The 23,775-nt window shown below is 38.9% G+C and overlaps 2 protein-coding genes across 2 annotated transcripts in view; one reads left to right on the top strand and one right to left on the bottom strand.

The window, feature by feature from the left end:
* The window catches only part of hspbap1 (hspb associated protein 1), a 15,790-nt gene extending 2,084 nt beyond the window's left edge, over positions 1-13,706 (top strand). Inside the window, exons 3-8 of the mRNA XM_039817691.1 lie at positions 1,566-1,750; positions 3,539-3,675; positions 6,463-6,634; positions 9,576-9,659; positions 10,062-10,172; positions 12,496-13,706. Of these exons, the coding sequence (XP_039673625.1) occupies positions 1,566-1,750; positions 3,539-3,675; positions 6,463-6,634; positions 9,576-9,659; positions 10,062-10,172; positions 12,496-13,086 (1,280 nt within the window). The 3' untranslated portion in view covers positions 13,087-13,706. The remainder of the gene's footprint in view (positions 1-1,565; positions 1,751-3,538; positions 3,676-6,462; positions 6,635-9,575; positions 9,660-10,061; positions 10,173-12,495) is intronic.
* An 87-nt stretch (positions 13,707-13,793) lies between these two features.
* The window catches only part of slc15a2 (solute carrier family 15 member 2), a 30,535-nt gene continuing 20,553 nt past the window's right edge, over positions 13,794-23,775 (bottom strand). The window contains exons 11-20 of the mRNA XM_039818317.1: positions 23,520-23,564; positions 23,172-23,207; positions 21,970-22,058; positions 21,544-21,625; positions 20,445-20,570; positions 19,455-19,662; positions 17,714-17,865; positions 17,487-17,630; positions 16,919-17,023; positions 13,794-15,186 (exon numbers count right to left, since the gene is read on the bottom strand). Coding sequence (XP_039674251.1) covers positions 14,971-15,186; positions 16,919-17,023; positions 17,487-17,630; positions 17,714-17,865; positions 19,455-19,662; positions 20,445-20,570; positions 21,544-21,625; positions 21,970-22,058; positions 23,172-23,207; positions 23,520-23,564 — 1,203 coding nt within the window. The 3' untranslated portion in view covers positions 13,794-14,970. The remainder of the gene's footprint in view (positions 15,187-16,918; positions 17,024-17,486; positions 17,631-17,713; positions 17,866-19,454; positions 19,663-20,444; positions 20,571-21,543; positions 21,626-21,969; positions 22,059-23,171; positions 23,208-23,519; positions 23,565-23,775) is intronic.

Below are 23,775 nucleotides of genomic sequence, written 5' to 3'. Positions count from 1 at the left end.
CACCAAAGATTTTGATAAATTAGCCTAAGACTCACAGCATGGAAACTGTAAATGCACTTTGAAAAGTAACTTTTGATGCATTATTACATGAAATGTTTCCCCAAACTAACATGATTGACGAGTCAGTGTAGTTTCCATTCCACTCTAAGACATTAATCCAAAATGGTTTTGCCAAATTACTTTCCTATTTGCAATGCAAACAAATTTCATATACCTTCAAAACATCCTGCATAATTGATCATTTATCAATTTCAATGGGGTAATTTGATCAGCTTTTCTGCTTTTGCTGACCACAGCAATGCAAAGAGCCTCATATGACAGTTCTGGTTTTACACAATTTTCAGTAAGCACATAATAATTGCCTGCAGTCTTGTGTAGTTCGTCCTCTGACATGTGATCATTTGCAGATTAGACTGTGGTTAGCAGGACCTGATGAAGTATTGGAGACTGCTTAATGATCTAATTTAAAATGTCACATCAACGAGGGAGAGAAAAAACACTGATGGTTTTTGTCTTTGTGCATCTGGTGTATTTTGGCATCCATGTGGCTCTAAAACAGCTACAGTAGTGACTCCTCCAGTGATGAATAACGGAGAGCATGTCCTCTGATAACAGCTACTTAATTAGATTTCTCAATCATCTTTTTCAGCTGACAGGAGGGCATTTCTCATGAGGGCTTATAAATGCCATCGCTCATCCATAGACGCACTTTGTTTACTAAAACAAACGCAAGAGTAAATCGCTACAACTGTGATTTATTTTTTCTCATAAAAGTAAAACATTTTTTATTTATTTTATTTAACCTTTATTTAACCAGGTTAGTCTCATTGAGATATACAGTCTCTTTTTCAAGAGAGACCTGGCCAAAATAGCAGAACAAGTATGTTACATAAAACAATTTACAATCACAAAACAATCACAAAAGAGGCAAAGACATCTCAAGTGCATTTCAATTAAATAAAAGTACCATTAGTTAAAACATTTAACCAGGTTAGTCTCATTGAGATATACAGTCTCTTTTTCAAGAGAGACCTGGCCAAAATAACAGAACAAGTATGTTACATAAAACAATTTACAATCACAAAAAAATCACAAAAGAGGCAAAGACATCTCAAGTGCATTTCAATTAAATAAAAGTACCATTAGTTAAAACATTTGCACGTGTGGATGGACTCATGTTCTATGGTTTTAACATAACCTTTAAAATCGTTTAAGGAAATTAGACACTGTAGTTTGAGTGTTTTCTGTAGGTCATTCCAAGTAGAAGGAGCAGCAAACATGAAAGCCTTTTTAAACATCTCTGTCCGGGCTTGAGGTACATTCAATGAAATAGTGTTCTGGGACCGTAAACCATAAGTACTCTGTGTAAAAGAAAGAAATTCAGATACTCAGATATATAACATAAAATAAAATGTCATGCCTCTGTGATGATGCATAGTGCAGGGATTTTGGTTTATGAATTGCATTTATTTTAGCATAGAACTGTGGAATTGTTTTTATCACAATTTTCCAGTGATTACTGTCTTTCTTGTACTTTTTCTTTTTTCTTTTTTTTGCTCTCATAGCACCTCTGTTTGAAACCCAGTGTTCCTATGTGGAGGCCAGACTGGAGCACTTTCTCAGCTGGACCCGGGACCGGCCTGGGGCAGATGTAGGGCCTTTCTGTGATTACCCCAACTCAGAGTATTGGGCTTATGCCGACTACAAATACATCGCCCTATTGTTTCAACATCAGCCTTCCATGTTTGAGGTAATCCGCCTCCTGTGCGTACATACATGTTAAGATATCAGGTTAGTTTTATGTCGTTGCCAAACAATCTAAATTAAATCCAACAGACTTTTTTAAATAATGGGAGATCTATATTTACAGGCTTAGCATTAGTTAATTAACACCTCAGATGTGTGAATCACATTACAATTAGAAGGCTTTTTTGAAAAGCACACAACTTTTTTTATAAGTAGTATAATTATAGAAAAATGTAAACAGTTTTGCATGAAGTGTTAATTAACATCAGACCGATTCAGATCAAGCCAAGCTTTTTTTTTCTAACCTACAAGTCATTGTAGTGTTTTAAGTAATTCTGTCAGGATCCGTCTCAGCTACAAGATGAAAGAAGTTTGAAAAAGTTTGACAACTTAAGTCAACTGGCTGTATCAACATGTTAAAGTAGTATAGTTTTGATAATGTATACAGGCTCTTGAATATTGGCGATACAATGCATACAAAAGTATGTGGACACCTGAACATTACACTCAGATGTGCTTCGATGTTGTAATGCGGTCTGGCTCACAGTCGGCATTTCAGTTCATCCCAAAGGTGTTGGATAGGGTTGAGGTCAGGGTTCTTTTTTTATGGAGCTGGGTTTGTGCACCGGAGCATTATGTCGAACCAGGAAAGAGCCCGAAGACCTTGATTTAATCTATTAAGCTTCAAGTGCATATTTTGCATATATCAATGACCACCCAGGTTCAGATATGTTGCCTTCCATGGGTCTGTATCACATACTGGAGCTGGTCATGTATGACTTGGATTTAAAAATGATCTATGTTTAAATCCAAGTCATATACAGTTTCAGCAGACAAAGTCAAGCAAAGTTATGAATGTCAAATTTTCTTTAAGATTAGAAAAAACACATTTAGAGTTAAAAAAAAATTCACATTCAATTACATTTTTAATGTATTTGCAACAGCTTCAGTTTATCAACAAATTAAATATCAAATGGGAAAAAAAATACAAATCAAAGGAACCAAAATATTTCTTTATAGTCTTTTTTCTTTTTTTTTTAAATGCTCATTTATATTCTTACCTTTTTCCCTTGTTTTGACATTTTCAATTAAAATGTTAAGCTTTTGCAGCCACAACAGCTTTATTTTAGCTGCTATTCTTGTCCCGCCGAAGGTAAAGACATAAAAGTCCCATCCTTTCTCAAGCCACTGCCACACATTCATTTCATTTTTATCTGGGTGATTCATTTTTATTAGGCATCCAACTGCAATTATTACCAGCTGACGTTCATGCCTTTGAGACAGGCCGACATATGCTTTTTACAGAATAAATGGTACTGGGAGAAAGGCTGCCTGAAGGCCAGATTGACCATTCTGTCATTAACAGCTGCCTGCATACATGGTAATGACTTCATTATTCAGGACGCCATCGTGATGCTACGCCTTTGTGCTCTGACAGGACATGAATGACAGACCAGTTTTCCTTGAAAGATGACATATACCGTAGCTAGCTTTCTCTACACAGAGACCTCCATTGGTCAGCTATAATAGGCCCTGTCAAAGTAGCTGATGAGGTATAGGTACATGGGTAAGTTTAAAGCAGAGTTAGGCTGTTGTGAAAATGTGAGTCTTGTCTCTATGGACAAGACTTTTAATTTATGTATTTTCATATTTGTGTGTGTGTGTGTGTGTGTGTGTGTGTGTGTGTGTGTGTGTGTGTGTGTGTGTGTGTGTGTGTGTGTGTGTGTGTGTGTGTGTGTGTGTGTGTGTGTGTGTGTGTGTGTGTGTGTGTGTGTGTGTGTGTGTGTTGCAGGATGTGAAGTGGTCAGAGTTTGGTTTTGAGGGGCGCAATGGGAGAGAAAGCACCTTATGGATCGGCACAGCTGGGGCCAACACGCCGTGTCACCTTGACTCTTATGGCTGCAACCTGGTACTGCAGGTACAAGGACGGTAAGAAGGATCATTGCATGTGTTTTCTGCTTTATATTCTCCAAAGTAACCACATTATAAATCAGTAATCCGATTTCTGAAACCTCTTACGAACAAGAAAGGTTTCTTGTTTATATTTTCATTATTAGGTTAAAGGAAACACGAGTAGATTCTTGTGACCGTGTACACAGGACAAGAAAAGAAAGTGAAAAGAAAATATGTATCACTACATGTTGCTGTGTGGTTTGTTGTACGGTAAAACAATCTTAAAGAACGTTTTAGGTTCTTGTGTTAATACTTTTTTTTCCGATTTCAATTAGATTACATGCATATCTTGGGGCTTGCTGAACATCAGCCCAATGGTTGTCACATTTCAATCCATTCAGTAATGGATCCGTCTGAGATGTAACTTTCAATATGCACCCATTCTGATTTTGTTATCTACAAAACTTTAAATAAAGCATCACTTATTTCCCTGCCTCATAGATTTGTTAGTACTTGAGAGCTTCAGGTCACAATAAAGGATTTAATTAAATGGAGCATGAATCAAAACTAAGGTTTTACTATTAGTCTAAGTGGCCGTGGAACTTGTATAATGGTAAAATAGTCAATGCAGTTAGGAACATTTTGGTCAGACCCAGCCCAAATACTGCTTCAGAAATACAGGAGAATGCAAGAGACACTAAGGCCGGTTACACACTGGCTGCGTGGCGTGAGCGTGGCGTTTCTGTTGCGTGTCAGCTGCGTGGATGTCTTTACACACCAGAAACGTGTCTGACGCAGCGCTGCTGCTGCTAGCCTTGTCTGTACACATGTATGTTTCCCATTGATAAAATGAAATACCATGTTAAACATAAATATATACTGAGGTCAGGGGCAAGTGGGAAGGGGAGCTTAAGTTTAAGTTGACGGACGAATGGTGGGAAAGGGCTCTAATTAGAATCAACTCATCATCTTCTTGTGCACGTCTGAGTTTTATCCAATTTAAGGTCCTACATAAAATTAATTTTACAAAAGCTAGGCTAAGCCGTTTATTCCCAGGTACTGATAATTAGAGATGTTCCGATACCGATACCAGTATCGGTATCGGCTCCGATACTGCCTAAAACGCTGGTATCGGTATCGGGAAGTACTGGAGTTTATGCACCGATCCGATACCACGTAATGAAGCCCTAAAGAAAATCTACGTTAAAGTAGTTTATTTATGTTCTTTTTCATTATAACTATAAAAGAAAGTTCTGGGGCATTCCTTGTTTGCGTTTGTTCATGTTTCACAAAGAGTTTAACCTGAGCCAGACCGACAACAAAGAAAGAAATCATATCACATCCATACAGAGATAGTAGTATACAGATGTTAAAACATAATGAAATATATGACTCACTGGTATTGGATCGGTACTCGGTATCGGCCGATACGCAAGTGGCCTTGACCAACTGCCACTTTGCTCGTTTGAAAGCCATGATGTCTCTCTCTCATGGGTGGGCCAAATTCTCTGGGCGGGCAGAATGCAGATCGGCCCATCTGAGTTTTCATTTTCTCAAAGGCAGAGCAGGATACCCAGTGCTCGGTTTACACCTATCACCATTTCTAGCCACTGGGGGACCATAGGCAGGCTAGGGGAACTCATATTAATGTTAAAAAAAAAAATTGTACATTGATTTTCAATTTTGGCAGCAGAAAAAATATATAAAAAGAGAGAGACCCACTGAGAGGTGTAAAATAAAAAGTGACTTTTCCCTGTCATACCTGTGGTAATGGGTCTGTGCATTTAATAGAGAGGAGATGTAACTGAGCATGAAGAAGGTTCAGGATTCCAAGCTGTATTTCATCACAGCTGTGCTGGTGGAGGATTTCTGCCTGTTAACCACGGAGCTCTTCTGTAACAGGAAAGGTGCAGGCTTCTGTAACTGCTCCAACAGAGTGTAATCTGTCCTCTGCCCTCTGAAAAAGAGAGTTAATTTGTTGCAGAGCTCACCAGAGCGGGAGGGAAATGGAGACCGAGGGTGAGGCACTATATGGGGCATTGTGAGTCAAGACACAAAAGGGAAAAGGTATTTTTGTATCTCACTCTGCTGCCTCTACTCCCAGAGAGCAACAGTGTATCTCACTCGTTGTAATTGGGTCTCAAACTCTTTTATTTGGTATTGATCTCAAACGGAATGAAATTCAGCTCAAGCTGTTCTTTGACCCTGCTGCTGATCCCTGAAAATACAACCCCGCGGATTGATATGATGGTATTTGTGACAGTGGTGGGTGTTCCCAAATGATTCAGGGAATGCCATTTTTGTAATGTAATTAATTTCACTTTCAAGGGAGAACACTGGATTGTTTTACATTGATGGATTGGCAATTGGCCCTGTCAGTGATTATGATTTCCCAGAAAAAGAAGAAGAAGAAAAAACAAAATTTAATTTTGATTCCTCTGATGGAAAAATACTGTTTAGATTTGTAAAACGTCCTACCAAGAACAAAAATGTTTTGTGTTGATTGTCCACGTTACCACCAGGGGACCAGTGAGCAGAGAATATTATAAACCAGTGAAGTGAATGACTTCAAGTAATTTGAATTATAAGAACATTTTCCCTCTTCTTTTCATGATTCCCACGTGCTGTATTTTGAGTGAATGTAAGTCAATTCTGAGTCCATCACTATTGATAAATGTTTGAATAATTTCTAGTATTTACTATGCGCCGTATAAGTGGAATAAAAGTTTTGTTTACAGTTGAACTGAATTCATTTCTAACAACAATCTTTTCCTGTTCTTTTAGTCTGAACTTGTATGTAACTGGGATGTTTCCTGTGCGTAGGAAGCGCTGGCACCTCTTTCCTCCAGAGGACACCGTTAACCTCTACCCAACCAGGATCCCCTATGAGGAGTCCAGTGTCTTCAGCCAGGTGGATGTTCTGCGGCCAGACCTGAGCAGGTTCCCTGCATTTCATGGAGCCAGGGCCCACATCGTCACTCTGCAGCCAGGACAGGTCAGGATTCTTGAAACAATATTTTACAATACAAAAATCTAATGCATCACAGAGATCACATTATTGGCTATAAAAACTGTGAACTGTCAGAGGTGTCAACTGCTGTCCGAAAACGTACACATGCTGATTTTGTTTGGAAAAAAATGACCACATCCTTGGCCAGAAATATAAAATCTGTTTCTCTCAAGATGTTAAATTTAATTTCATGACCAAATAAGGTGTTTGGATACTCAAACCAGATTCATATATTTACTCTTTAACTCTCAGTTGATAATAATCTGCTTGTAAAAGGAATAATTTGTCATTGAACTTTTTTTTTTACTAAAATCTATAAGAAGACTAGAGCTGAAATAATTTACTCGATTAGTCGTTTAGTTTAATGACAAAAAAAACTATTTTGACAATTGATGAATGTTTAGCTCATTTTCTAAGCAACAATGTCAAACATTGTTGTTCCAGCTAGGCCAGCTAGAAAAATGAAATCCGTAAATTAATCGCTAATGAAAATGAACTTTAGTTGCAACCCTAAATAAGACTTTTATGAAATTCTAAGAAATAGTCACATTTGAAAACAAGAATAACAAAATAATAATCTCCGACAGTCATCATATGTTCTGAGTCAAACTGTACTGAACTGAATCATGTATAATACCAAATAGTGAGCTGACCGTACAGTATTGTTAGACACCTTAGGCAAAAAGAGAATTCTACCAAACATTGAACTAAGATGCATCAAACATCTCCTTTTTCAAATCAGTAGTGTTTTTCAGACATTGGAAAACAACCATAAGTGATTTGCTGATGCTTGATGTTATGCAACACTGTAGCACTACATTTATATGATGAACGGTTTGTGACACAGAAGCAATAACAATAAAATACAGCTGTATTGGTCCTCAAGCCCCAAACATGTAAAAGCAGACTCAACAGTGAGATTTATTTGTTGTGGTGTCCTTCATAAAAAGTGTGAGGCAAGGCAATGGACGTGACTTGTGTCCCAATTAAAACGTGGCCTTCTCAGTTATAGTGCATCACCTTCAACAGCCTGGAGCTTTATATGGCAATAAGTGTAAGGTAAAGCTGCGTTAAGTCAGCTGCGTCATCAGAAAAGTAACACGATTGTTTAGTAGATCAACTGACAGAGCAGTCAAGTTCACGTCATTTGCTCTGCTTTAGAAGCAGGTGAGTTCAGAGTAAAAGTTATGATTGAAGTGTTGTGCAATTAGAAGATGGCTGTCACAGTCCCCTATTTAGAAATGCCCTTAGCTACATTTTAAGTAGTTTTCAACTCTGAATAACTGTAAAACTCTTTGATGCATTTGTCCCACTTTGCCTAGTTTTAGATTCTAGCTGCATTGTTTTTTTCTTCAAGAGTCAAAATGGTGACAAAGCAATTAGCCATCTGTCTCTTTTCACTATCTGCCTGTGCCTGAGCTCCTGTAGCGCACCCTGCTATCAGCAACACCAAAGCCAGCTGCCAAGTTACTCTGACGACTAGTGAAGCAGTGTGTAGTTCAGGGTCACGGCTGATGCTTCAGCAAGTCATTTCAGATTTTTCTACCTAATGGAAAATTATATATATTTTTTCTTTTTCCCTGTATCACCAGATATTGTCTAATAACAACAGTTCCACTAAAGAGATATTTTGATGATTTAAATCAGCTGTGTCATGGCAGTGTGTCACGGAGGCCCACCGAAATCAGCTGCTCTGCTCCTCCGTGCACTGGCGCCACATAGGGAAGCCAAACATCAGTCATCTTAACACACTGCCCACACAAAGATGGCACAGAGCTGAATTAGAATCGGCAAAGATTCACCAAGGTAGTTTCGTCCAAGCACATTTAGTAAAAGAAACTGGTTCAGGTGTTATCACATTAATCTGGTCCTTTTGTCACACAATAACAAGTGTTTCCACAACAGTCTCCAAATCAAATCAATCAGTTGAACTCTTCCAGTCAATGCTATGGGCGTGGCGGGTTTTGGCCTTGAGTTTACATACAGTGGAAAGCTAAAAGTGGACTCTTGTGCTCGGATTATTTTCACCCTACACTTGGAAACCCTTCAGCTGTTGACACAGAATGTATAGTTTTGGTATCAGCAATCTCCTAAAAGATGGGTCCACCTCTGCAAATCAAATCAAAGGACAGATCACTCCTCTTGTCAGACTGCAGCCTATGAATGAATCAGCACTGCTGAGGAGGCAGGGAATCAATAAGGCTCGCCCATTTAATAGAGTCACTGTATGAATGGATGAACCACAGTCTGTTGGGAAAAAGGTGTATGCTGCCATCTAGAGGATGACCAGGACAGCCATGTATTCCATCAACATGTATCACAATGGCTTAACCCTTGTGTTGTCTTCCATTCACCATTTACTTGTCGTCCTGAAAATCAACACTTTTTCTGACGTTTTCATCTCTTTTATTGACACTTTTGTCTCTTTTTCGGCTTTTTTTTTTTTTACCTTTTCACGCTTCTTTTCACTACCATGTATAAACGCCACTAATACCAACTTATTACCAGTTTTACGTTTACAAAATTTTTTGGAACTCAACATTTATAGGAAATTATACCTAATTCTTGAGTTAAAAAAGCAGAAATTATGAATTATTTAGACTCATTAAATGAAGGATAATTACATAAGGGTTAATGTCAACGTTCAGTCTGGTTTTGAAACATGCAATTTTTTTTTTTTATAAAACACCCAAAAGTCAATGAAAGTAGAGATCCTATCTTTTGTTGTACTTGTGAACCGCAATCTGTGGAATCACCCATGTTATTTTTGGGTTATTCAAATTAGGTAGTTAAAAGGAAACCCATATTTCTGATATAGACATTTTGAAAAACGGGTCAAATTTGACTCGAAGACAACACAAGGGTTAGAGACAAAAAAAGGGAGAGTGGGTGATCAATTTAATGACTTTTTATCTTCTCTGCTCAGGTGCTTTATGTCCCCAGACACTGGTGGCACTATGTGGAGTCATTGGATCCCATCACTGTCAGCGTCAACTCCTGGATCGAGTTGGTGAGCGACCCAATCATGTCTCTGCCTCGTACTGAACTATTGCGCTTAAAACCTGAAATAATGAAAAGATGTTCCACGATTTGAAGACAAAATTTGAGACACATCCTGTTTGCACCAAAGAGTGCTCCTGCTCAGGTTGATCTTAGCAGCGTTTAGATGAAGGCTCCCTTTCAGCTTTGAGTATTGAATTAATATGACAGTAAAAGATTCCCTGTCATTGTGATAAGTGTGTGTGCAAAACGAGGAGTGTGCGCTGCATGAAAAGCTCCTCTGCGCCATTAAAAAGTTCCTCTCCAGCTTTTCCCTGCGAGGTCACAGACACGACACACTGTGCCACTATCGTTCAGTGTAATCATCTTGATGTGTGGTACTCATTCTTGCTTTGCTTGGATTTCGGTTCAGGAGGTGGATGACGTGGCAAGAGTTGGTGAAGCTGTGACAAAGGCTGTCGTCTTTGCCCTTAAAAGTGCCCCAAGTGATGACAACAAGGACAACTGGCTTAATCCCACTGAGGTAGCAAATTCATACTGTGATATTAATTACTCCCTCAAATCAATAGCTACCTGATTATTGCCACTGGCGTGTATTGGTGCAGCCATGCGCAAAAAAACACATTGTAGTCTTTTTGAAACATTTTCAGGTTTTTGTTTCAGTTTAACTTTGAAAAATGTCTGAAATTGTTCTATTTACCACTTATTTCTCACGCACTATACAAGGGATTCTGTCTAGAGGACTTTAATGTGTGTCAGATTTGTAAAATCAGAAAACAAATTTGGTCTGCTTATGTCAATCCTTACATCCTGTAGTGGCCTAAATTAGGCCTGAGTATGAATTCAAAATGATCATTTAGTTCACGTGTCAAACTCAAGGCCCGAGGGCTAAATCCGGCCCCTTGTAGATTTTGATCCGGCCCACATTTCAATATAGTTTCACAATAAATAAAGGCACTTTTTATGTTTTTGCCCCTTTTTCCAACGTTTGTGACGTTTTTAGACAATATTGGCACTTTTTTCTATGATGGCTAAGCACCTTTTTTTTCTGACTTTTTGGGGGCTTTATGTGGCCCAAACTCTAAGTGAGAAAGCTATATGAGACATGCAATAATACAGTCAAAATATTTAACTTTTTCTCTTCAATAAAAGCATGTCAGTAAACTGTACATGTCTGGTCCTTAATGTGATTCTCATTTTCCAGTCTGGCCCTTAGCGAAATTGAGTTTGACACCCCTGATTTAGTTGAATCGTATCTTGATGATGTTATTATGTTTTCTTAATAATAATAATTTTCCTAATTATACAAATCAAATATATATGTGTTTGACCAAATTTTGATTAAAACGTAAATAAGTTGTTGAAGTTTTTGTTTGGATTATGTGAAAATGTAGCCTAGAAATCTAGACGCACCCTAGTGACAGCAAATTAAGTGAAAATGTTTATTGGATATAATTCTTTACATTAAAACACTGAAAGCATTTAATATAGTTTTGTATATTTACCATTATTTTAGCATATAATTGCCTTATCTGTATTTACATCAATATCCTTATTAACACACTGATATTACATCTAAGCTCATGAATAGCCTTATTTAATTTGTTGAGTTTGAAAAGGCCCACCTCTGGTGATGGTGGCCCCTCTATTTTCTGGTTGGGTACAAGAAGTTACAGTATAAATGACTTTTCAGCTTGAACCTCCACAAACTTGATGAGATTCTGGTCTGCCCATGATAGATGACTAACCACTGCACCTCCCACACCTTCTTCTTTCTCTGTGTATCAGTTGGCAAAGCCAGGCTGCTTGAACCACTCAGACAGTATACGTACCCCACCTACAGGAGGTCATTTAGTGTGTAGCCGCTGTTTAGAAACAGATGTTCAGGAGAGACTAAAGCTCCTGGGATTCTTCCTGTAACTACAAAGAGAAGAGAGAACCTGAAATTAAAACCCTCTTACTTTCTCAGTGTTTAAGAAGCTGTTCTCCCCCCCCCCCTCAAAGCTAGACAGCTGACATATATTATTGTGTTATGCTAGAGTTAATAGACCAGCTTTAAATAAGGTAGTTTAGATCAGAATATTATAGAGTATATAGAGTTCATAGAGTTTAAGTATCTAGAATTTTTTTTTTTTTTTACTGTGGTCTTTCTAAGACATCTATATGAGTTGTAATGGGGGTTCTGCAGGGCCAGTTCAGTATATTTTATCTCAGCTTGTGAGTATGAAAACTGAGACCTTAATAAAAGCTGAAGAACTGAAGGTTCCCCAAAAATGTTAAGTAACCAACTGCTGCTGCAAGGCATACATTTCTGGTGATTTAGAAATAATGAAACAAGCTCTAAACTGTGTGTGTGTGTGTGTGTGTGTGTGTGTGTGTGTGTGTGTGGTTGTGTGTTTTTTTTTTTTTTTTTTTTTTTGTGTTTTTTTTTTGTTTTTTGTTTGGTGTGTGGGTATGTGTTTTTGGGGGAATGGTACAGAGACAGTGGACAGTAGTGTGTACAGTTTAGGCTATTTGTTGGTGAATAAATGTAACAACTACTCAAGACCCGAGCCAATTTCGTGTGTCTTGCTTGCCACCTTTTGCATTAAAGTGAGGGGGTTATTCACACTTGGCCGCCAGTCCTAACAACGTGCAACGACTTGCACAGTAAACATCACTGTTATCATGTTGTTGAGTCAGCAGCTTCTTTGGACTTCCTCTCCACGACTATGGAAATGTAATAAATGTATTGTGTTTGGATATAAAAGTAGCCTACCATACACTGGTGACCAGGTGGCAATTTAGCTGGCAGCTGGTGTTTGGGGAACTCTCTGTAACAGCTTGTTTGTGTTATGTTTCTGCAGGAAGGAGTAGCATCCCATAATGAGAGCATGCAGTATGTGAACCTGGCAGTGAGAGCTTGTGAAAGACAGAGGGGCCTCTGCCACAGCAAACTGACCCAGGACCAGAGAGACACCAGTCCAGTCAAGCGGGACTACAGTGGACAAATCAGGGAAAATAGCAATTTGGTCAGGGATTCTGTGCCCTTCAGCGTTCCCTTTGGACCACATCTCATCCCTGTACGCTGTCAGCGTGAGTACTCGCCGGAAACCACAAAAGATCCGGAGGTCAAATCTTCCAGGAACTGCGATGCCAAATCTCTGGAGGACTGCACTGTCAGCGCAGATGCAGCACAGAGAACCAAGCTTGTATCTGCTGTCGGACTCTACCGGAGAAAACATGAATGTAGCGATGGTTTAACTCAATGTAGGTCACGTGACCATGCAGATGGGAGGTCAGAAAATTCTTCAGGGGATTATGAAGAATCAGTTCACACAAAAATTACCACTAATGACCTGTTAGACTGCCTGGTGCATCCTGATATCATCTCCCGTGTCACTGAGCTTTTACTGGAACGGCACACAAGAAGTCACAGGACCACTACACCATCCTAGCTTTAATATTCACAAGCCATAAACAACATACTGTATGTTAAGGCTAGTTTGCAGTAATAAAGAAATGTGGAAAAAACAAAGATTTTTGGCTGCAGAAATCCATCCTCCAAGCTAGCGGTAATTCTCTGGTGTCTGTGAAGAAGTGAAAGAGGAAAGGAAGGATTTTCTGTGTTCTCTCATCTGTCAAGGTCCCCCTGAGATTAACCCTGGATGTGAGAAGTCACAACCAAAACTAATCGTAATGTGATGAGTGACGCAATCGAACGGCTCTAACATTTCCATTTTTTTCCCCCTGCACATACTAATCATGTTTGCGTCTTCCAGAGTCAGAAAAATGGCCGCCTAAATCAATTTAGTATGCTAATAAGCCACATAATTCAAGATAATAATTCTGACATGTGAACATTTGTTTTGTGCATAATGTTTCCCTGTCATTTCCTAATGAAAATTGTCATTGAACAACCACAGAAGGCTGATCGTAATGGTTTGGTGATTGATGAAAGCTGTGTAAGGAGCGATGAATGGAATGGGTTTGAAAACGGTCTGCCGCCACAGGTCACACATCTGAGAGAAAGGAAGGTTGCACATGTACGAGAATAATAAACCTAATCTTTGCTAAAGTTGATGTCCTGCGCTATGTTTTCCACTGACGTGACTTGCATTTTAGAATTATTAGAATTGAGAAAACATAACAATGCACATTTCAATCATCTTAAGAACAGCATCAAATATCTATTTACAGACCTTTATAGGGAGCAGCATAATTTACACTTTGCCTGAGTAAAAACAAATTCCATCAAGTGTGTTGTGACTTTAAAGGACCATACTGTTGGTTTTGCATGTTTTAGAACATAAAACACAACTCACATATACAATACTTTACAATATTGTGGACTATTTCTTGAAGTTAGATTTTTTTTCCCCCACCTGCTAGCCAGTAACTCTGTTCAATTTGCAGACCCTCACAGTGAACGTTCTTGTCTGTGTCAAAAGTATTGTTGTGTTAGGGCCTCAAAAGTATTGTTGTATTAGGGCCTCAAAAGTGTTGTTGCGTTAGGGCATCAAAAGTGTTGGATTAGGGCCTCAAAAGTATTGTTGAACAGAGCTACGGATTTCATTGATGTGATGTGTTCAAAGATGCTGCTGTCACATCTGACATCAGGATACCGACTTAACAAGCAGAGTTTTCATAACAATATAACAAATAATAAGGCAACTCACGACAAATAAAGGCTACAAATGCTCATTATAATACATTAAACTTAAACATAAATGAATGTTCTGACTGTAAAGGGTGGGTTCCTTAATGGCAGGACATTATTTAAAAAAAACTTGGTTACCCTTAACGGTAATTATATCAACTGCAAAACCACCAGGAGCTATGGTCCTTTTTAGTATCATTGTTAAAGGCACACAATGCAAACTGAACCAATTCCCAACATGTTCATAGAAAATATACAGCATATTCTATTTAACATTCATTTGTAATAACACTATTGATCACGTATGAGAAATCACACAGCACTTCTTTGAAACACTATTTTGATTATTCATTCTCATCCAGTAAATACTTTCCTGTTCTCTGGTTAAACATTGTTGAGTGACTGGAGTGTTAAGAAAGGTTTCACATAATAAAGGACGAATAACAGACACAGCAGAAACAGACAACAGAATAAAGGATGTGACAAAGAAATACTGAACTTCTAACCACAAGAAATGGCTAATGATCACATCTTAGTTATTCATTATCACAAAAAAAGTACCTTGAAACGAAAAAATAAAACAGGAACTGAATTAAACAATGGGTACCTTCAGATAACTCGTCAATACTTTCTGAGCTAAATCAGCTACAGCTAAGAAGATGGTGAATTTAATATGGCATGGTTACAATCTGGTGCCCTTCCCCGTTTTGTTCAAGTGTAGGTCATCAGTTTTTTTCTTTCTGTTGTCATCATCATCGTCATTTCCCTCCTTCCCTGAATCCTTCAGGTAAATCTTGTCAAGCTGATCAGGGTCGACGTAGGTGTAGAAGTAAGCCATGATGGAGAAGATGATGCAGACAGCCAACAGTAGGACGGCAAACAGCAGGAACTCTTTCCACTGGGACAACAAATACTGGTTAGTGTGTGAACTGTACTGTGCAGAGAAAGATTCAGTTCACAGTTAAAGATGCAGTAGGTAAGTCTTATAAAACTAACTTTCTGTCATATTTGCTGAAACTGACCCTATGTTCCAGTAGAACTACATGAATTATGCAATATAAAAAAGATCCAGCTCCTCTGGCACCACCTACAGCCTGTAGTGCGATTGGCAAAATTCCACCGCTCCCGGTTGATTTTCTCCAATCAGGGCCACAGGGGGTGTCTATCTGCCTGTCAATCACTGCTCAGGCACGTACACGCATATAATAGTGTTCTCCCCTCCCCCTTCCCCGCGCACGAGCTGCAGAAAGGTTTCCCAAAACTCGGGTGAAGTGGCTTTTCAGAGGTGGCGTGAGCTCCAGGGTTTTTAAGATCTGAAGAACGATGCAGATGTAGCCACATTTCTTCTCGACAGGTAACATAATTACCATGAATAATTTATCTTTCACTTGGTTATTAGTAGTCAAAAGTCCACAAAGCTACGTTGGTGAGGATAATGGTAACGTTTGCACAGTGGTCGGTCTGATATGATGCTGAAATGGCTAACAGTAGCCTGCTAGTTAGCATCATTTTACTGTTGGTGAGTAAAGTTAACACTGTGTTAGTGTTTAGCTAGTTATTGAAAATATTGTCTGACATGCCGGCACCGCACCACTGCGGAGGAGGGTCTGGCTAGTCCATACAGCATTCCGGGATGGGAGAAAAACATGCTCTGGTCTATTGCCATTTTCTTAAACCAATCACAATCATCATGGGCGGTGCTAGGCACCGGGAAAAGCTGCGGTGTGGCTGCAAAATAGCCTCGGGAAGGAACTTGTTTTGGTGGAACGTGTACGTTCAAAATTTTCTTTAGTCGTGCAACAGAAAACTCAGATTGGACAGATAGTCTAGCTGGATGTCTGGATTTACCCTGCAGAGATCCTCATAAATCCACCATGCCAACACAAAAAAAGCCCAAGGCAACAGATATCCGTCCTAAATGACCGGCGGAATTTCCGTAGGAAATGGAGCAATCCCGGAAGTGGAACGTCAAGGATATAGACTAGCCTTCAGTTAACGTGTTTGGTTTGTCCATTCTGGGCTACTGTAAGTGGTGCAACTTGGCAGGCTCCGTGGAAGAGGAGGAACTGCTACATGTAGATATGAAGAGCTCATTCTAAGCTAACGACAAAACAGTGATTCTTAGTGTCCGGTGATTATACACTAATGAAAACATGAATATTTCTGCCAATATATCCTCCTCAATCCTACACACTGGTCATTTAAATGGTAATTAAACTACAGGCACTATTTACAGTAACCAGATAAACCACAGTATATACCACTGTACTCTGTTCACCTTCATTGTATCGGGGTGACAGCAAAAAAAAAGGTAACCTTGGCAAATAAAAACAAAACTAATTAAAATCTAAAAAGAAAATGTGTGTTTTTCTAATTTTCAGTTCGCTACAGTTTTTTTCATGTATGTTAACCAAAATAAAATGATTCATCATCATCAATTTAGGAGAACGGACCCTTTAATAAAAGAGCTTATTATTACACAAACTGTGATTTACGAGATTAAGATATATTTCAGCCTTAAAACTATTCCACTAAAAAGGTGGTTGACTGTGGTTTTGGTGTCTAAATCCTCCTTCTTTATTTTGTGTAAGAGATTTTAATGTCTCCCACAATGCCCCATGATGTCATACCTGCTCCAGTCCCGCCCCCTCCGCCACGATCAACACTATCACGTTCCCAAATGCAACAGTGAGCAGCCAGCCGGCCTGCAGGACAGACTTCATGTTGGCTGGAGCCTGAAGAGAAGAGAGATCCACAGTTAGTAAAGAAAAGAGACAATAAGCAGCCCTGGGCTCATATAAATATTTAAAGGTGCCATGAAATGGGATCATTACATCCTAAATGTGATAGAAAGTATTGGCTTTTGTTAAAAAATAATGTTTGGGTTGGGACATCAGACAATAGGCTATAAGTTATGGAGATAAATGCAGTTTAATTTAACAGAAAAAAGCAGAAGGGCAGGATTGTTGAAACCTTTTCTGATGACTTTATTGGTTGAACTTAAATTACAACCACTTGGAAAGCCTATATTTACTACTGAGTACTGTTTTCCAAGAAGTAGCTTTTCCAGAAACTTTAACTATTTTAGATTTCACACGATATCAAAAGGAATACTTCTCTTTGTAGGTTTAAATGTTGGCTCTAAAAAGTTATCTTGCTCCCGAGTGGAGATGATAATTAGTGTGTATCATAACAAACCTGTGAGTAGGAGAACTCCAGTCCTGTGATGGAGAACATGACCTCTCCAATAGTTATGAGGACGTACTGGGGAATCTGCCAGGCAATGTGCACGTCGTTGGCGCTTACATCCTCCATCTTGTGAGCCACAATCTTACCCGATTCCTGACAAAACACACCGTTGGGGTTCTGTCATGTTGTATAGCAGGGAAGATCTGTATATAAACTTGTATAGCAAGCACACTGACCTCCATGAGTATGACAGTGTAGGAAGCTCCAAAGTCCAGCAGGCCCAGGCCAAAATCAGAGCACTGGTCTGACTGTAAGCTGCAGCTGACACGTGGGTATCTACCCGGAGGCAGGAGGTACATGAAGGATGAGATGAATAAAAAGAAAAACACATATTATGATGTGACTAGCTTTGTATGAGTCTACATTGAATTAAAAACATTATATCACATACATAAAACCAATTAATTTTTTTAGTTGAGGCAAAATTTGGGTTTTTACTTAAAGTCACTAGATTTCTGAAGTGGGAGTTATTTTTTAGGGTCCATTGTTATGGAAGTAAAGGCCTTATTAGAAATTCTAATAATATAAATTATTGATATAATTAATTATAATAATCTGGGACTAATCTAAAAGTGTATCAGGCAGTTCATTAAATTTGAATAGACAGGAATGCTAATTAAAAAATAAAAAAATAAAAAATAATACCTCCCTCTTTTAAACCTTAAAGGACTAAATTCTTGCCCACTTGGGGGCATATAAACTTTTTTTTAGGTCTGTTTTTTTTGGCATTTTAGGCCTTTATTTGTAAAGGACAGCTGAAGACATGAAGAGGGATAAAGGGGGAATGACATGCAGCAAAGGACCGCAGGTCGGAGTCGAACCCGTGGCCACTGCGTCGAGGAGTAAACCTCTATATATGGGCACGCACTCTGCCAGATGAGCTACCCAGGCGCCCGGGCATATTACCTTTTAAGTTGCTATAGCAACTTGTTAGCAAACAGTTGTTTATTCATACATCAATCCGAGTTGTGTTTGTGTCAACTTGTTGAATGTAAGTCCAATATACACTCTTTTTTAAGCTCTGTTTTGGCCTCCACCAACTCTTGAGAAAAATATCTGGCTCTTTAGCTGCTAAATGCCCCACTATGTTCACCAGTTAGTGTCTGTTTGGTGTTTGGTGCTGAGCAGGTAGCAAGTGTGCAGTGAGTTTTTTAGCTGAAGACAGCTGCCTGCTGGAAACGCTACTGTATAAAGCTCTGAGACAGCTGAGACAACCTGAGTTCAGTAATTATATCCATGGGTTCATCACTACAAACTGCCTCTACTTGTAATTTGCTTTGTTAAGAGCACAAAGGTTTCAACTTCAAAAAGCCTTGCATTTAGTTGCAGACGCACCCGTTACCCAGTTAGTTTCATCACATCTGATCATTCGCATGATTGATAATGGAATGTTAAAAACAGGAATTAGAAGACTATCAATAACATCAATTTCAATTCTCGTTAACTGATTAATTATTGTTCTTGTAATTTGAATTATGGTTTTTGCAAATATTTTGACTTTACAGTCTTAAACAAGTTTTGCTAGAGATCAGCACTCACCATCAGTGAATGTTATTTTTTTAAAGGCCCTGAAAAGGCATTTTTTAATTCAGCTTCTTGCTATGAATGATGGGGTCCTACATGAACACACACTAATCTGACAAAGTTGAAACTGGTTATTTCCCATGACAGATATCATTATTTCAGTTGGAATAAGATGTCACACACTTCTGTGAAATTCAAATCAATTTATTCATAGTGTCAAATCATAACAGATGTTGCACCAATCAGGATGTGAATCAAAATGTACAACAGTTATGTGGTTGTTTGCTTAAGTTGCCAGGACGACTGTCAATCAAATCTGATCAAACCTCACTCACACAGTCCAACAAATGTTAAACTCTGACTGTTGCTTATTTAGCTATGAATATTTAATGCTCTGGAAAAGAAAACTGAACCAACTGTTAGGGGCACTTACATGTTTGCACTGGATTCCAGTAGTAGTGTCTGGGTACAAGATGAGGCTGTAGGCCTTCTGTTCTTCAAACGAGTGGTTACACTCTGAGGTTTTTCCATTGAAGGTGACTTGAATCTTCAGCTCCTTGCTGGATGCCTCTAGTGGAAGTGACTCATATTTTGAAGGGTCCTGACACAGAGAGACCACGGGGTTGAAGTTTGAAAAACAAATCTGACAAAATCACTATTAGAAAATAAAAGTTCTTGTTTCTGTTGAGCTCTTTTACTTCTCATAATGAAGTTTCAGCTTCAGGCTTTTGTGCACCTACTAATTTCTGTGCATTGTTTTGTGTTACATGGTACACTGCATGCTGATAGTTTAACAGTATCCTTCTGATCCCATTAGTATTAGTTGATCCCTGTTTATTCTCTAAATATTTTATATATAATATTATAAATCTGCTTCATATGTTTGTATCTTCTCTGTTATGTATACTATATTCTCGCTTTGCCAGACCTTCCTCCACGGCGCTGCAAAGGAGGGTATGGCTAGTCCACACAGCATTCCGGGATGGAAGAAAAACGTGCTCTGGTTTATTGGCATTTCTTTAAACCAATCACAATCATCATGGGCGGCGCTGAGCTCCACACGCACGTTGTTTTAGTGGAACATGTGCATGTTCAAAAGTTTTTTTAGTCGTGCAACAGAAAACTCCGATTAGACAGATAGTCTAGCTAGCTGTCTGGATTTACCCTGCAGAGATCTGAGGAGCAGTTAAACCAGTCCTGCACAGGTCTGCACTGTCACAATCAGTCTTCTGGTCAATTTCGAGTCTACAATCCAGACTTGTATGAAATGTAAAAGAAGAAAAAACAAGTTATCTATTTAAGGGAAACCTGTTCACTGAGAACTTCTCTGCATCCATACAGGATGGTATATAAAGTAGTTTTTCCCTACTCCCGTCTGGTTACCTGAAGGTATTGGATTGGCTCTGGAAACAGGTCGCTGCCGGGGATCTTCAGACTCACATTAGCTTTTGCCAGGTTAAAGACCTGCAGGAGACAACTCCGAGCAGGTGCAGGATCTACCACCGTTTTCTAGCAGACAAAAAGGGAAATCAATAAATATCATAGAACAAAGTCTTTTAAAGAAATTATTATATGTGTTTTTTTTTTTTTTGTTGTTTTTTTTTTTTTTTTGTTTGTTTTTTTGTTTTCATCTCTTTTCTGTTTGATTGTATCTACTCTGTTGTTCTGCTGTTCTGTTGCTCTATACATGATCCGGAGGACCCCCATGAAAACGAGATGCTGCATCTCATGGGGCTGATCCTATAATAAATGTTCATAAATAAATAAATAAATATCATTAAGACTTATACATGCCATTTGTTTATGGTTCATGGACCTTTTTAGATATGCTCAAAGGATTACGAAGAGTTAAATTACTAAAGGTTGTGATTACCATTCTCAATAGATAAAACCTGGGTATTCTGGGAAGTGCATATTTATTATGGCAGAAAATGGAAAACACAAGCTGAACATGAATTACTCAAAAGAATATTCTGTATACAGTTTTGGCATCTTATTTCACCAGAATCAAAATAGTATTGTATATGAAGACACATTTGGCCAAGAGGATTATACCATGACGTTTCCATTCTGGCACCAATGCTTAAAAGACACAGTATCTGCAAGCTGCCCACATGATTTCAAATTGACCTCCTGAAGACAGCTCTAATTTTAGCAGCTGCTGCATGAGGACATCATACAAAAATAAATTCAGGGGCTTGTGACAGTTTACATTACCTAACCTTAAGGACAGCTCAATGTTTTATCAGGACATATTGGTCAATTTATTCTTTTCTTCCAGGGCTGGAAAGCAGAATTCCAGGTTTTCCATGATGCAAGTCTATGTAGTCTAAGGTATTTTCATGTTTTCTGGCTGGCTGTGCATGCATGCAAATAATCATATATGTGTGTGTAAGTAAGTAAGTAAGTAAGTAAGTGTTTTTGTAAGTGTCTCTTTATTTTTGTATTAGGTGCAAGATTTATGATTGCTGCTCATACATACCACAACGTTAACCTCTACCAGTGTGGCCGCTCCGAAGGCCAGCGCTGCAAAAATCATCCCTGTAGCCATTTTCCTCAGAGGCCTGAAGGACAACAGTAAACACTTTTATACACCTTTCATTCAGAGTCAAGCTTTATCACTTTATAAATCCGAAAAGTGGTTTCCTCATCAGTGTCCTCACTGATCTTCTGCCTGATAAGAGACAGCCCCATCCCTTGTTGTGACACAATGCCATCTGTTGCAAATATGTCCTTTACAACCTGATCTATTCTCTTAAATACATTATTAGAATCAGTAATTAGAAAAGATTTCCTTCATTTGTTAACCCTTTATTTGTATCTGTGGGATATAATGGCTCATTTTACCGTTTAAGAGACTGCAATAAAAGGAGTATGGGAGTATCCAAAACAACAGGCTTCTACTCACGTGATGTTGATTCTGCAAAGTCCAACGAGCGGATATATGATGAGGTCAAAGATGGGCACAAAGAGAAGAATCAGCAGGGCATTCAACATCTAGACAACAGGGAGGGAAAAATGTGGTTAAATGACTCTATAAAAGCTCACTAAACCTCATAAAATCATAAAGGTTAGAGTTATATGTGAATGAGAGATTGATTATGATTCATTATCAACTGTAAAGACATGGCAAGATGGCAGTGATTAACAGCTGCAAAAGTGTTTTCACGAGAATTAATGACAAACATCGTCTTTAGTGCTTTACTTGAGATGTGCCACACACACAATATATGTTTTTAAAGTGGCTGGCAGGTGTTCCATAAAAGTATATATCCAATACACACAGCAGTATGTAGGTATTAGATTGACTCACTAGATGATACCATTTCTGTTGTTTTGTCTCTGTCTATTGAAATGAAAATTAAATGATTACTACTACTACAACAAGCACAGCTTGAAGAAAAGTGGGTGAAATGGACAATATTCACCCTCTTCCAACAAAATTTGAGGTAAGTCAAACACCGTTCGTCTGTGTGAGCTACCCACACTGCAGTGACATGAAGTATTCCTTTTAAGTATGGAGTTAGAAACAAGGAGGCAATTAGCCTAGCTAAGCATAGAAGCTGGAAGCAAAGAGAAACGGCTAGCCTGACTCTCTCCAACATTCAGAAATACACCTATTATTACCTCTAAAGGTCATTCATTGGCTGTATGCCTGTCCAGCTTTCTGTTCTTGCAGTTTACAATTGTATGAGTGCAATCTGAAGCCACCTACACACGATAAGAGGTAAAACCGCAAGGTAGGGCGCAGAGCAGAGAGGCAAAGCGTAGGTATACGTCATCATTGCTTCTGGCTTTGGTTGTGCCTTGAAAGGTCAGCGGCAACGAGGTCAAAGTTGAAATGGTTTTAACTTTGAGCTCAGCGCTCGGCGCCAATTCAGAGCAGTGCGTGGCGCAAAGTGTAGCGCTTCCTCAGAGTTGTCTCCACCGCTCTCCCCTCAGGAAAACAACGGCACAACCAGTGCAGAGTGGTTTTACCGCAGATCATGTGGTGGCGGCTTAAGGATGCCACAGTCCTTCCTTATTCACCTCTTCTAGTGTTTTCTTGTATCAGAAGACCTTGTTGTGCATTATTCCTAATTTGGTGAGAGCAGGAGGAGCTGCACGTACCTGCATTTGGTCAGGCTTAATAACGAAGGTATTTCCCTGTAAGAAAACAAAAACAAAAACTTAACAGGTAAGCCATTTAAAATTTAACTTCATAAATTTAACAGGATGTGCAGGGTTTGTATTGCCCAATCACTTCAACCAGTTGAATGGTTTATTACGACCACAAACAACCGTAAATTACAGGAATAAAAGATAAATTGCAACAACGCCCAACCAAAGGTAAAATCTGTTTTACAAGATGTGCAATCAGATGAATATCAAACCCACCCACTGATAGAGTGCAATAAAAGATGTTATCAGCTTTTTAACATTTCTACACCATTGTCATTTCATGAAAGAAACTCTTACAAAAGCCATGTTCATCCTTGTGGCTTGAAGCGTCCAGCGGGAACCCTGCAATAGAGAAAAACACTGACTGTTAATAGCTGCATCTCATGTCACTTATTTGATAGCTCCTCGACTCCTCGGTCCTCGGCTGAACCGGAAGTTGTTATGTCCCTCCTCGGTGAAGGCCGTCTCAAAACTCTTATTTCTGCCCCGAGGAGCGAGCATCGAGGGGGGATCATTGAGGAGCTATAGGCGAGGATACACAAGAGCAGCCTTC

The sequence above is a fragment of the Perca fluviatilis genome, chromosome 12 (genome assembly GCF_010015445.1).
Source record: "Perca fluviatilis chromosome 12, GENO_Pfluv_1.0, whole genome shotgun sequence".
Taxonomy (NCBI): domain Eukaryota; kingdom Metazoa; phylum Chordata; class Actinopteri; order Perciformes; family Percidae; genus Perca; species Perca fluviatilis.
The sequence above is the reverse complement of the archived record's forward strand: the minus strand, read 5'-3'. Positions and strand labels throughout refer to the sequence as shown.